The sequence below is a fragment of the Hoplias malabaricus genome, chromosome 18, assembly GCF_029633855.1.
Source record: "Hoplias malabaricus isolate fHopMal1 chromosome 18, fHopMal1.hap1, whole genome shotgun sequence".
Taxonomy (NCBI): Eukaryota; Metazoa; Chordata; class Actinopteri; order Characiformes; family Erythrinidae; genus Hoplias; species Hoplias malabaricus.
The window spans coordinates 16,840,573-16,855,885 of NC_089817.1; the positions used below are offsets into that span (position 1 = coordinate 16,840,573).

Sequence of the window (15,313 nt, forward strand, 5' to 3'; positions counted from 1 at the left end):
GCATATTTCCATCTGGGTCACTTCACATTACGCAGCTTGTAAATTTGAATGCGTGAAGTCCATGTATTATACCCAAGTGTTATAGCAGCTGATCTCCACAAAGTGTGTCTCATTTTTGGACATTAGCTACATTCACTGGCCATTTTAGTGAGTCAGGTAGATTCATTATATACTACTGAGTTTAGTGGGCATTTGACCCACCACTTTTAGAAGTAATTGTGCACAATTTGTTTGGTTCTGTTTAAGTGGGATATTAGGAAAAGAAAAACTTCCTTGAAGCTTTAAATAACTTTTCTCATACTACACCTGCCACAGGGACATGATTTCTGATTCCAGAAACTTAAATGTTGCACTACCACTTTTGGATGCATGGTGCTACTCCTGTACCCTTCATACATTTCTAATCCAAACATCTATCAGCTAACATTTTTAGGCATATAGATGCTTCACAAATCACACACAAGCTTCAGGAGCTAAACACAATATCAGAATGTATTTATTGTGTCTTTTGCCACTGTGTCTATCGCAGCTTCTGTTCTTTTTTACTTGATGTGCAGACATGGAGACACGGTGGCATGACAGGTAGTGTCGCTCTCACACAACTCCATGGTCTTGGGGTTGTGGGTTCTAGCCCCACCACAGGTCTGTGGGGAGTTTGGTGTGTTCTGCCTGTGTCTGCATGTGTTTCCTCAGAGTGCTCCGGTTTCTTCCCACAATCCAAAAGCAAATGTTAGTAGGTGGATTGGCTACTCAAATGTGTCCATAGTGAGTGTGTGAAGCTCTGTGTTCCTGCCTTGCACCCAGTGATTCTGGGTAGGCTCATCGTGATCCAGATGAACGATTTACAGAAAATATATGAACAAATGAAAGAATGAACAAAATCCCAAGAACATTTACGGATGTTAAAATGTGTTTCTTAATGTGTTCTGAACATTGTTCTAAGGACACCAACATCTTCTGTTGATTCGCAGACATTCTTCATTTTGTCACTTCTCTTTGATTCCTTTTTGTATTTTTTCCTGTTTTTTTTTTTTGTTCTTTTTTTTGACAGCTAAAGCTGTCATGGCTTTTAGACCAATAACTGTTGAATCGTTTCTTACAGTGAAAAGATGGACAGAAACACTTCTGCATTTTCCAGATCTGAAGCAAGAGTGGAGTTTTATTTTCCCCTGTCTCTCAAATATCAAAAGCTTTTAAGTGCTGTTTACCTGATGGTACAGGATATCTTTCTTTTCAGAACACTTCTGTTGACTGGATTTTTTTTCTCAGACTGTTCTGAGGCCCACAGTGACACTGATATGTGTAAAATTCCAGCAGTGTTGTTGAGCCTGATACAGCAATGAAATATTTGTGAATCACGTAGAATCCAGCCTTCTTAGTTCCGGACAAATTTAGACAAAATTCTGGACACAGCTTGGGATAAGACTGAATCAATGCTTAGCTTGTCCGACTTGGACAGAACATCTTCAGGCTGTATTCAGGCTTGATTTAAACCTCACCAGAAGCGCACACAAAAACAGTAGTTCCCAAAGTTTGGGGCACAGTGGGGTGCATAGCTATAGCTGGAGGGGGCAGGAAAAAGGAGGGCTCAACAGAGTAAAAAAATGAGATACATAATGCAAGTCACTTGTAATAGTTCCACTGTAAACATGCTTGTTTTTATGATTTTTCTTTTTGTTGTGGGTGGCACGGTGAGGCAATAGGCCGTGTCACTGTCCTACAACTCCAGGGTCCTGGAGTTGTGGGTTCAAGTCCCCCTCCTGATGACTCTTTGTGAGGAGTTTTGTGTGTTCTCCCCTTGTCCTCATGGGTTTTCTTCCGGGTGCTCCAGTTTTCTCCCATGATCAAAAACACATGTTGTTAGGTGCACTGGCTACTCAAAAGTGTCCATGGGTGTGAGTGTGTGAGTGAATGTGTGAGTGTGCAGTTTTGTTTAAATTACAATGTTTAAATAAATTCCAGTGGTGTTTGGAAACAAAAGATTGAATATTGTCATGTACAAGATGGGGCAATGCAGAGAACAACTGGATGAAAACATGTCATCTGACCACCCAAAAAATATCAGTTGTTCCGTTGATTAGGGATGAGCCTTATGAATATATTTCATACCGTCATGTCATCTAAAAACTATTAATATAGTATATGGTTTTACCATGGAGTGGAGTGGGGGGTGCACTGTTGGGATGCACTGAGCCTCATATCTGTGAGTGTTTGTTGAGTGAAGGGATTTCGGTACTGTGCAGTTCAGCTCAGCACAGCCTAACAGTGCACACATGTTGATGCTAAAAACCTGCTAACCAGCTAACAGGTACAATTAAGTGCATGGGTACTATTGGGCGAAGCTATATTGGAGAATATAGTAGAGAAACCCGCTCACTTACTTTCTTTTTTCTTTTCTATTTTAGGAATCAGCACCCTGGACGGCAGTGCGGAAAAAGAGAAAGACTTTCAGGGGAAGTTCCAGAAACAAGTCCAGTTTAACCCCGGCCAAACCACAGCCATATGGAGGGTCAAGGTATTGTCAGACGGGAAGTACGAGCACTCTGAGACCTTCAGTATCGTTCTGTCTGAGCCAGTCATGGGGGTTCTGGAGTCCCCAGCTGTGGCTTTTGTGGAGATTGTTGATCCAGGAGATGGTAAGATGAACGCGTTTAAAAATAATTAACACATTTAGGCCACTGTTATTTTGCTGAAGCTATGTTTGAGTGTATTTTTATTTCAGAACTGGATTAACCATTTGAAGTCACAATTATTACTGGCAAAACTAAAAGTCTTCTCACTCTTACATTTTCAGTCAGACATTCAACATGTGTGTAGTAGAGATTGTATATTACATTTTATGTAGCATACACTGTACATTCAAAATAAAGTATATAGTGATAGACAGACAGACAGACTGATCACTTCCTTGATCCCTGAGGCAAGGCAAGGCAAGTTTATTTATAGAACACCTTTCATACAGAAGCAATTCAAAGTGCTTTACAGAAAAATAACAGTTAAATTAAAAGCCAGAATAAAATCATAAAAGTCCAATAAAACAATTGCATAAAAAGAGTACAATGATTCAATGATTAAAATTATTAAAACAATTTAAAATGATACAATGAAAGAAAAGAAATAAAATGCTGTTACAGAAATAAAAGTGCAGAATATTTTAAACTGAGCTGTAAGCTGCTCAAACAGGAATGTTTTAAGCCTTGATTTAAAAGTGTCTAAATTCAGGGCTCTTCCTATATTCTCAGTCAGCTGGTTCCATTTAAAAGCAGCATAGTAACTAAACGCTGCTTCTCCATGTCTAGTTTTCACCTGAGGCAGGACTAACTGACTAGTTCCTATAGATCTGAGAGCTCTGCTCGGCTCATATCTCTGTAGCAGATCTGATAAATACACGGGTCCTACCCCATTTAGACATTTATAGACCAGTAATAACACCTTAAAGTCTATTCTGTAACAGACTGGTATCCAGTGTAAGGATTTGAGGGGGGGGGGGGGGGGTGATGTGATCTCTTCTTTTGCTCCTAGTGAGAACTCTGGCAGCTGCATTTTGAATCAGCTGAAGCTGTTTAATGGTCTTTTTTGGAAGTCCAGCTAAGAGACAATTACAGTAATCAATCCTGCTAGAAATAAAGGCATGGATACGTTTCTCCAGGTCTGGTTTAGTCAGAAAATCTCTACTGATGTTCTTAAAATGGTAAAATGCTGATCTAGTAACTGCTTTAATATGACTACTAAAACTGAGATCTGAGTCCAGACCACGCACGCATAGTGTTGCCAACTTTCCCGTAAATTATGGAATTTTCCTGTATTTTGACACTAACATATACGTTCCGTTTTGTTTCCCTATTTTTGTGGTCACACTCTTATGCCGATGGTTTGAGACTGAAAAAAGGCAGCTCTCTCTCAGCTGGAGCAAGGGGCAGATTTTCCATGGCTCCTAAACGGAAATTGCACTTTTCATTGGTTGTCATTTTTATTTAGCCAATCAGCAGCCAGAATTATCTGACCATCATTCAGTGCTGCTGTTGTTTTGCTGCGGCATTGAGAGCAGCACAGATGTACTTTTAGATTAAACTAATGTTAGCACTGTGTCCTGGAGAAACAAAATTTCAGATTAATCTTTGTATCAAAGTAATTATTTATATATACAAATTACATTAGATAACGGAACATGTTATGGTCATTGTACAACGACATGTGTCTTCCGCATTTAAACCATGTGTGGCAGTGAACACACACACATACACACACACACACACACACACACACACACACACACACACACTAGTGCACTATGGACTAGATAATTAATAGTTTAACAATAACATTAACAAAGTTTTACTAGAGGGTAAGACTAAAATGAGTCCTAAATAAGCAATTCATTCTATGACATTTTGACTGGACATATATAATGAGGTCTTACTGTAATTAATGAACAATTAAAAATAATAGTTATTTTAAATTAGTAATACACTATTTGCAAAATACATGGACAGATTCTGCTTTGCCATTGTTCAAAATGTCTACAGACAGGCACTGACCATCCTGATGGCAGTTGGCTTAATAAATGCCTGACAACAAATATGTTTTATGTGATTCACTACTGTCGAAAAGGATTTACAAGTGCATACCAGCCCCCCTCTGTACTCTTTATTTTGATTTCAGAAAGTTGGCAACCCTATGCACATGGTGTATGCGGGAAGTTGGTGTAGTGAGTTTCCTGACAGTAAGTGTTATTTTAAGACAAAAATAAAGAAAAAACATTAATTGAAAGCCTGTTTCAATCTTTAATTAACCATGCTGAAAATCCACTGATGCACTAGTTGAAATAGCATTATGGTAGCAGAGGAAACCTGATTGTTGATGAACGTAAAGTAAGCCTGCTGAAAAATCCAGTTAAAATGCATTAAACACTGCAGTATTTATGGCAGACTGAATTGATGTCTATGTTCTTTCCTGACATTATGACAGTATATTTTACAGATACCTGTATATAATGGGTTAGTTGTCCACAACGTTTATTTCTACCTCTAGATGGATATTCTAAATTTTTGTAACGACAGCCGCTCTTTGTGGCTTTGTTAACCTGTACTTCATCAAAGAAATTTGCTGCTATTACCCCAGAACTTGTACCATATTCTATATTAAATTGTAGATTTTAAATGTGCGTTTATTTCATACTCCCATTTCATCCCCAGGACTTGTATTATGTTTCTTTTTACACAGTTCTGTTATGAAATCTTAGAAATATTCGCCTCTCCTTCTGGAGAATAGAGTGTAATGTACCTTTAGGGACCACAACTGGACTTTAAAACCATTGTGGTTACAGTAATGTGCTTGTAGGGTACCTTTTTTGACAATGTAGAAAGGCTTTCCTAGAGATTGTGGAACATTGCTGTAAAGATTAAATGGCATTTAGATGTAATTTCATGATTTGTTTTGGATCACAAACACCACTCCAAATGATGCCAAATGTATGGAATTATGTGTCACTACAGAGAACAAATACACTGCTCTGTATCCCAGAGCTGGGGGCCAGGTAAATATCCCTCTAGCCCATGCTAGACACTCAACATGGTGACGGTATACTTATGTGCAGATGCTCCAGAGTGTTCCATTTGTTTCATGCATTTCTGTGGAGATTATAAAGACTGTGTGTGCCAAATTGAATGTGTCCAAAATAATGGCATTCAATAATTAAAGTGAGTGTCTGCCAACATTTGGATTTGTGCTGTATATATTATCCATATAGACTTAATGAAATAACAAACTTGGGGAATTCATGTAAGTACTACAAACGAAACTCACTTCAAAGGTTTAAAACTTGAAGCAGTCAGAGTAATAGTGTTTCTTATTGATACATCAAACTGAATTTAACTGAAGACGAGTTACAGCAGGATACTTATGCCATGAAAAGGAAGGCCAAGTCCCAGCCCAAAAATGAATTAGAGGCCTCTGTCAGACAAAAAGAACTGTGGTGAAATAATTGGTCTCACAAAAACTAGGAAAAAAGCTTTTTTTCTACATTTCTTGGGACATAAAATTTCAAATCAGAGATGTGAGATGTCGGCCACTGAAAGAACAGCAGCCTGTTGGAATCGTAATGACCAAAATGCCAGTTCAACTTGAGAATAGCGAGGTCTCACGATTTTTCTGCGCAAATGGCCAGGGGAAATGGGATTCCTTCTGAGTTTCACTGCATGAATCTGAGTCCTCTCAATATTGCTGCAGAGCACAAACACTGACTTTAAACCTCATAGTGAAGAAATCTTTTTTTCTCTTTTTTTCTTCAGCTAGACCCCAATTATCTTAGCACTTTATCATCTCTCCTGGCCCTTATTAACATCTCTTTACCTCCCCCGCACATACGCACACTCTCTTTTGAGCTTCTATTCACACACAGCGTTTGGGCTTCAAGGTACTGGAATGTGCACTCCATACGAGATGAATTAACAATAGGCTGTAGTTACCTGTGAAATGAAATCAAATATTTTCTGCTGGAACAGTTTTGATTAACATTTTTAGAAGAGCACTCCTGGAAAGAACACAGAGACATGAAAACTGTGGAACTAATTATACACAGTGCTGATTTGTAATTAAGCTTTCAGGAATAACCCATTTAATCAGAAAACTTTCAGATAAGCCTTCAGCTCTGGCTCTCACCAGGCCTGCTCTTTTCAAAAACTTCTCCCTGTTGCACTGCAGGCCGCTAGTTGTGGACTTTAGCGCCCTTGTTTACTCTGGGAATCTGCGGCACTTTCTCACTTTCATAAACAAACTCTGATTTGTAGGCTGTGAATAACCACAGGCTTATTCTTATTTCACAGCATGTGTGTGTGTGCGCATTTCCCTTTATTGGCTTTTCAGGGTCCCTTGGTAATTATAATTCCGATCTATCGCACCAAACTCTGCCTTAGCTTTCCGTCTAAACACAACACACTTGCTCTGGCTTTACAGCAGAGTTATATCTTCATGTAAAAATGAAATAAACCCTCTCCAGCTTCCCCTGTGAGCTAATTACCAGTCTTATGGCGGGGTTTGTTTTGCTGAGGTTAGGCTCCTGAGGGAGCGTTAACGTGTCAGTGTTCTTTAATGGCAGGAGCGAAAAAGAAGTGAGATACTCAACTGTCCTGCAGAGTCCAGCTCTGCTCCACACTTGTTTAGTTAATTACTCGTTTAGTGCTTATGGCACTTTGGGGTGGGCAATGGGGATTGATACCTTTGTTAGTGAGACAAATTCATGTCTTGATATCATACATTTTGGACTTGATGATCAGAACTACAAGACATGCCAGGCAAATTTACTACTAATGCCCCAGCATCTTTCCAAAAGCTTCAGACGCTAAAGCCTTCAATCAGAGCCATTTTATTTTGTAAGACAGCCACGCAGATGAGGTAATGGTAGTCCCTAGTGATATATATTTTGCTCATAGCAATTTAAACCAAAAATACATAATACAGCACTACATCAAAAATTCTGTTATTCCCTGCTCACAAAAAATAATAGTAAGAGCATGTAACACAACCCATCACAAACTTCTCCTGAGCATGTTCATTTTATGAATCGTTCCATTCTGGAGAACAGAAGGTGGTCAGTAATTACACAAATTTCAATGAATCCTCTGTGTTTTGTCAGAAGAAGATGGATGCAGTTTTGGCAAATGTTACGAAACTAAGTAGGTTTCTGTTTTTATTTGTTCAACAGTGCACATAAACAAAATTAATGCAATAAATAAAATTTGCTTTGGTGTTACTTGGTTATTCAGTTCTCATCCATGGCAGAGGCATATTTGTGCCCCTATTACTAATAAACTGCCCCAACACCCTAATGCAAAGTAGTGGTACTGCATTCTCTGAAGTGATGGAAGCTTTGTGTTATTCCTAGACTCCATGACCTCACTGATGTTCCTTAGTGTAAAGCAATGCTAATTCTGTAGTTTACAGGCGAAAATTTTGAACATACTCAAACTGCTGGCCATATGGTATATGTTATTTTTTGCCCATAGTGTCCTCTCTTGTGTACCAGTGCTGCATCTCCCCCCACCCGTTTTCCATCTCACAAGAATTTCTCTCGGTGTTCATTAATATTTTAAGAAGAGAAGGATGCTATGGGTCTTTTCCAGTTCAGGCTTGGAGAGACCTGTCTGACCCACTTGCCACTGAATGGTGACATTTACCCTCTGCACATAAAAACAAACCACTAATGTCAAATACAGCAAGACTCTGAGGCTGAGATATTTTAGTGTACCATGAATGGTACTTTAGAACCACATTCATTCACTGTGGCTGAGGACAGAGAATCACCATGCTGAGAGCAGGACAGGGTAACCTGGATGCTGTAGAATTGAACTTTAGCCTTGTCATAATCTACAGCATTATTCCAGTGTATTTAACATTGCCATGTATTTTCAGACTGAATCAGCTATTGAACTTTTAGAACGTTTTAAAAGCAGAAAATAAAAGATTTATGCAGGAAATCTCTTTAAATAAAGCATCAGTTGAATACTCATTATTGGCATTATTAAAGAAAACCTTGTGAGTGTTACATAACACAGAAAACTGAACAATTAAAATATATATTTATTCATAAGTATTTACAATGTCCAAAGTTTGCCACACCTCTAGAGGTCTTAGAAGTAGTTTGTATTTTCTGATTCTCACAGTCCAATCAGAATGCAAGCACCAACTGTTCATTTGTCATCTAAGCCCTTTTCTCGGGTTCTTGACAGCTGCTCATCCTCTTATAGCACTGAGTTGTCATCTCATTTTAAAAGAAAGCACAGACGAATCAGGTTTGTTTCAGATCTGAAGATAGATTAGACAACTAGGTGTTTAGTGATTAGTAGTTTGTGGTTTGTTGACCTTGTCAAATTGTTTGATGGGAAAAGATAGTTTTCCAATAAGAGAAGAGATTATTGCCTTGCTTAAACATGGAAAAGGACACAAAAGACCGTAAAGTCACTGAATGATCCCAGAGTTAGAGTTTTTCTTTTTGGCTGGTCACCCACTGCCCGCTTTAGAGAACTGTTAGAACTATTTTTATTTATAATATATTATTGATGAGGGAGGACATGTAAACATAAATAAGCAGGCAAAAAAAAAGTAACTGAAAACAACAGAACATTTTTAATAACAATAATAGTAGAAAAAGAGAACAAACAACAGACTTAATGAGAAGAATTAATTAACACCAACTGTTTGTGTGTGTCAGGATATATGGTGCAAGGGAACGAGGAGTCGGATGTAAATGCAAGATTTACAATACATAAAGAACAAACAGAGAAGCAAATCTTACAAAAGGACAACCACTCAAATAGACCAGAAGTACCAGACAAAAATACTAAAACAAAATTATGTAACCTTAAACCTAGAGTGAACCTAAACGGCTGACTGAGACACTAAGAAACTAAAATTAAACAATGGCAGGGGCAACAGAAAAACTAACTCCAAGCATGTACAGAGAAACACCTAAAAATAGACAGAGAGAGACAACATCATACAAAAGACTTGAACTAACTCTAGAAAACCACAGAATACACTAAAAAGCAACCAAGGGAATGTAGACAATTGATATAAAACACCAAATACCAAATATATTACAGAAAAGAAGAGGTACAATAGACAGAAACAAAACAAAAGGAAAGACAAATATGCATATTGGGAACACTAGGGAACAAATATGAGACGACACTGGCAAAAAGAATCATTAATACAAAAGAAAACCTGAGGAATGGTAAGACAGAACAAGAGACTCAGGGAAAACCAGCACAAAAACACAGCGAAAAAAAACACCACAAATGACCGACAAACACACGACTCTAAGGACTGGGCTTTTAAACATATACTAATGTGTAACACCTGAAGCAGTCACATTAGGAAGGAGGTGTGGCTAGGACCAGCGAGTAGAAAATCACATGGACAAAACCAAAACAGAAAGCAAGTGGGAGACATGGAACAGAGAAACACCAAGGAAAACTACACGCTCAAGAAAGGCAAAACCCAAGAGTACAAAACAAAAACAAGACTGAAACAAGGAGAAAGAGGGGCCATCTGTGGCATTGTGACATGCTATCTTTTATTGTTTGTAGGGACAGAATTGTTCCTTTTTGTGTTTGTGTGTGTGTGTGCTTGAATTTGCACGTCTATTGACCCAAAAGCACGAGAACATGTCAGCTCCAGTATGCTCAAAACCATATGAAAAAGAACGCTCTGCATACAATGAAGCACAGTTGTGGCTCTGTGACAGCACTGGAAACCACCCAAGGTGGATTGAGTCAAGCATCAGGAAATCCTAGGAGAAAACATTTTTCCTTCTTTGAGGAAGCTGATGCATGTCATTGGATCCTCCAGCTGGACAGTGATCCCAAGCATACCTCAAAATCCACCAAGGCTTGGGTTCAGAAAAGTCCAGGATAATTCTGGAGTGGCCATAACAGTTGCTTGACTTGAATCTCAAAGAAAAGCTTTAGTGGGTTTCTACAGTTTAGTTTCTATAGTTCTGAAAATATCAGTGCTAGCAACAATTGCATAAATAGCTCAATTAAAATGATAGAGATTTCCAGTTCAAGATTGATGATAGGATAATACAGGCTGGGTCATGGAAGGCTTATTTATTTATTTATTTAAAAATTTTATTTTTAATAGGGTGCCGGGAGTGAGCCATTGACCTCAAAGGATATTTTTCATGTCGTAAACAGCCCTAATGAAATACAAAAGACAGATAATTAGCCGCAAATGTGAGTCATCGCCTAAACCAGCAAAGTTTAACTGCCCATAACTGCGGCATAATGAGTTTGGCTTTAAAGCAAAAGGCAAAGCATCAGTGTTGGAGAGTTGCAGTGTTCGGTACTCTTGCTTCTTTCAATTCCAAAACATATTAAAACGTTCAGTCACAATAAAACCATGGGTTTCTAAAGAGCCAGCATGAATAAAACATATGCTCTAGGCTGACCTACCTGCTGGTACAGTGTTAAATATTTCACTCTGGCTTCATAACTGTAGTGTGGCTTAAGAAGAGCTGACACTGTGATCTTCTGAATTATCCAGTATGCATACATAGCCTTGATTCTCTCTTTCAGTAAAGCCACCCTCCAAGAGCTCCACAGAACACTCGACTCTATAATAGCAAAAGAGTAGTTGTAAATTAAGCCTTGGCTTAGCAAATATTTGCAGTGTGAGCAACAAGGAGTTATATTTTATGGATGTGTGATCAGTCTGTGGATTGAGAAGATACATAGAGGGTCATAACTGTATCGTTATGTAATGTTAGAGATCATGATTCCCTACAGTTGGAAGCTTCTGTTGCCAATGTATAAAGGGTTCATTTGACAGCACTCATCAAGCAGGCATAATACAGTGGGAAATTCCAAAAAGCTGTGTACAGATCTGAGATCGGGAACAACATACAGAGCAATTTCCAATTAACCTCAGGTTCAAAGATCATCAATATACACAACTGTTTATAAATATAAGTATGAAGTATGAAAGATCAGAAAGAAAAGATAACTGTCACCTTCAAATCGGTAGTTCATGAACCATCTTCTTCTTACATGGAAGAAAACGCTCTTTCTTCAAAATCAAGTTTGATGTTAACACAGAAATTGTATGGTCAGACGAGACAAGACTGGAGATGTTTGGCCACATTGACCACACGTATGTTTGGGGAAAGTATTCACTGAGCATTAAGAACACTGAAGCATGTGAACCAGTGGCGGATGCTGGTCTTTCAAGGAGGGGAAGCTCAATTCCGGCCTACATCATAAAATGTGTTGGTTTATTTATAAGTAAATTCTACCCTCCGTTCCTTTTCAAGAAAATGATCTGTGACCCTGTCGTACCAACAAGGCGTCTTTTCCAGTGAATTGACTAGCGTCCTCTCAATGGCCAGCAGAGCTAGGCTGCTTAAACGGCCTTGGCCCATGTGAAGTGTGTTCGTCTGTGAGTGCTTTGTGACGGTGGAGGGGCTCAGCAGCACCCGCTAGAAACTGCGATAGAAGTCAGAAAGAGTGATAGAAGTCAATCTCCAAACACAAGCAGCTACAAAAAACCCACCAGAAATAGAAGCTCGATTTGTCACTAGTCGTTTTTAACAAAGAAAATGGCGGTAAGAGGTTTAAGAAAGTCTGGTTCAACGCAGAACAGAATGAAAATGTAATGCTCCCATGGATCTTTACACCAAAAGATCGCTGATTCGCTCATTTCGCTGTCAATCAAAAAGGGATTCAGCCTCAGACAGAACATCCAATCATCATGCAGAAGCTGAGTGTCTGGGCCAGCCAAGGCCAACCCACTGCCCCATAGACCCCCAGAGACGCTGAGCGTCCAATGGGCGGGACAAAGCCCAGCCTTTATCCAATGACTCGTCTCGTTTCGCTGCACTTCGCTGCTTCGCAATTGAACTCTGTGGACGCTCAGCGTCCTCACTGTTTAAATCGCTGTGAATCTGCGTGAATGATTGAGACAAAAGTTAATCGCGTTGTAGTGCATATTTATTCAATGACATGTACAAACAACATTATATATTTGATCACTTATTTTTTGACATTTTAGGGGAAGCTGAGCTTCCTTTGCAGTCTTAGAGCAATCGGCACTGATGTGAACGTATCTTGTTCTGTGTCTGTTTTGCTGCCAGGGTGCATTGCACAATGTGGGTGGATTAAAGAAAGAAGGAAAACTAGCTCAATTTTTTTTAGAATAACCTCAAAACAACAGCTACAATGTTGAATATAGGTGCAATTGGATTTTAAAAGCTGACCGTGACTACACACCAAAGCTGGTTTTGAAATGGCTTTGCCAAAGTCCTGACCTCAACCCCATCAAAACATAATGAACTCTGCTTTAAAGATAGATTTATAAGAGTTTACAAGAATACCAGTAAATTCTGCCAAGGCATTTAGTGAGTTCTTTGTAAATGTATGAAGTAAAACGCATGAAATTTATTGTATTTTGTCTAGATAGATTGATCAAAATGAGCTTTCTGTATTTATCCCCAGAAAATGTCACTTCCTAGAACCATTCTAAAATGACCTGCAGGATTAGTAGATTATATCGATGCACAGACCTTATTAAACACACTTCGTATATTTATGTGATATATGTTATATGAGATGTGTCAAAAACCCAGCCAGAGATCTGCCAGAAACTTTTAAAATGGCTACTGAGGTATATAAGTGAGAAGAAAAGTGCTAGGGGAATTATACATTAAGTGTGCTATCTGTTTAACTCTGTCATGGTTTCTCAACTCCAGAAACCTGTGGAATGAGTCAGTCCTGCACCTGTTCTTCCATGGCTCCACTGCTCCTTAAACTTACACCTGCACTGACTCATATTTTCAGGAAACTGATCGACAGTCCAGTATGAGTGTATATACCACAACAAGGCTGGAGCTTTATTTTTGCCAGCTTCTCCTTTGAAATTCTAATTTAGAAAGTGCAGCACATAAAAGTTGTCTCCGCATATACAACCTTTTTACCATTTAATGTGAATTTAAAGTCATATGTTGAATATGTAGCACGCTGGTGTCCCCACCCACATGACAGAATAATAATTATTTTGGACATATGTTTAAAAACCTCAGTGCTGTGTTTTTAAGAACATTTTTCTTTTCTTAAAACTCTAAAAAGATCAGGAAAGCTCTGCTGGGTCTCAACAAATGTTTACTGTAAAAATATACAGTACTGCAACTTTAAAAAATAACTGCATATTTCCTTGGTTTAGGCCTCTGGTGTAGTTTAAATGTGCTGAGACTCTGCTAAACTGTGTGTTGTGTGCTAAAGGGAGAGGGAATGATGTCCTCCCTCTAGCTGTCAACTCTGACTCAGGACCCCTGTCTCATTAAGACCACTGCAGGTGGCTTCCTGACCGTCTCACTGTCACATTAGTGAACACTCCCAGCTCCCATTGTCACTCATTTAAACAACCAACCAACCTAAACTCTCTATCTCTCTCTTTCCCCGTCTGCCTGCCTGCCCCTCTCAGTAGCAGAAGGGCCGCTGTAGAGCAGTGAGTGAGGGATCAAAGATAATGAGAACATGCATGGAGGGATCTGGGAGAGCAAGCACAGAGAGTTTTTTTTTTTTTCTGTATTTTGTTTTATTCTTTCTTATTGGTCCCATTGTGGCTGTTGGAAAAAAAATACCCACCCATTGCTCTTCTGATTTCATAACATTGCCCCCTTCTGATTGATTGCTGCCTCACATGGCCACAACTCACTTGTTCACTCTCTCGCTGTGGCGCTCTGTAAAAATCTGTTTAGATTTTGATTCATTTCTGACCTCTGGTATTTGAAAATAGAAACATGCTTCAATTCAACCAGATGATTCCATATGCTACGGTCAATAGGCAATCACATCACAGAATGCAGAACAGCTACCACCAGGAGATTGATATTGTGTTGCCATAAAGGAAGGTAAAAATATAATATATATATATTAAAAAAAAAACATCTTTAATCTGGAGCAGTCAGGAGTTTACATGGAGTGCTTTTGTTGAAAATAGAAAAGACACATCCTCAAACCGAGCAAAATAATGATGTTTTGAAGAATCAGCGCGCTCTCTGCAGTTCACCAAATTGGCTGCCTCACAGGGTAGCCCTAAATCCTTCTGAGGATGAAATTAGAGTACACTGAAGGAAAAGAATAACTTTCTCTTCCTGCCTCTCTCTCTCCCTCTTTGACAGAGTCCACAGTGTTCATTCCCCAGGCTACTTTTGCTGTGGAGGAGGATGTTGGAGAGCTGCTGGTCCCAGTGCGCCGGACAGGAGACATCAGTGAAGAGCTGATGGTGCTCTGCTTCACACAGCAAGGTACAGCAGGAGTTTTCCAATAGAGCCTCACTCAGACATCAATCTCATCAGTGTAGTCTGTTTTCGGGGAAAGGAAGGAAAAATTGACCTGTATGTTTTTACGTACTGTTTAACTTCAGAAACAAAAACTCACATTAATATTTTAACTCACATTATCACTTACTAACTCAATTATTGACTCACTCTGTGACTCACTCATGTTTAGCAGGCTGAAAACTTACCACAAGAGGGCAACATTAGCAATCAAATAGCTTGTTTCATTAAAAGCAGTGCTTTGCATGCAGGTTGTAAACAAAATCATGAAAATGACTGCAGTTTTTGGTACCCTTTGGAATAAAATCATGTGAGTCTTGTTATAGTTGCAGCATGCTACTGCAAACTTAATTTTTTGGTGTAATGCTAACCATACACTAGACAACTTTGAAAAGACTTTGTCTTGATCTATGTCTGACACCTTCTCACATCTAAAGCCGATGTCACAATGTTTTTAATTGCAAACTGTGAAGCTTGGAG

General features: G+C 39.0%; 1 protein-coding gene across 3 annotated transcripts in view; it reads left to right on the top strand.

The window, feature by feature from the left end:
* The window catches only part of frem2a (FRAS1 related extracellular matrix 2a), a 109,316-nt gene that overhangs the window by 38,929 nt on the left and 55,074 nt on the right, over positions 1-15,313 (top strand). For 2 of the 3 annotated variants that reach the window (XM_066651600.1, XM_066651598.1), the window contains exons 4-5: positions 2,406-2,636; positions 14,684-14,800. In XM_066651600.1, coding sequence (XP_066507697.1) covers positions 2,406-2,636; positions 14,684-14,800 — 348 coding nt within the window. Of the gene's footprint in view, positions 1-2,405; positions 2,637-4,662; positions 4,741-14,683; positions 14,801-15,313 lie in introns of those variants that run through there. The other variant, XM_066651599.1, reaches the window with a different exon arrangement.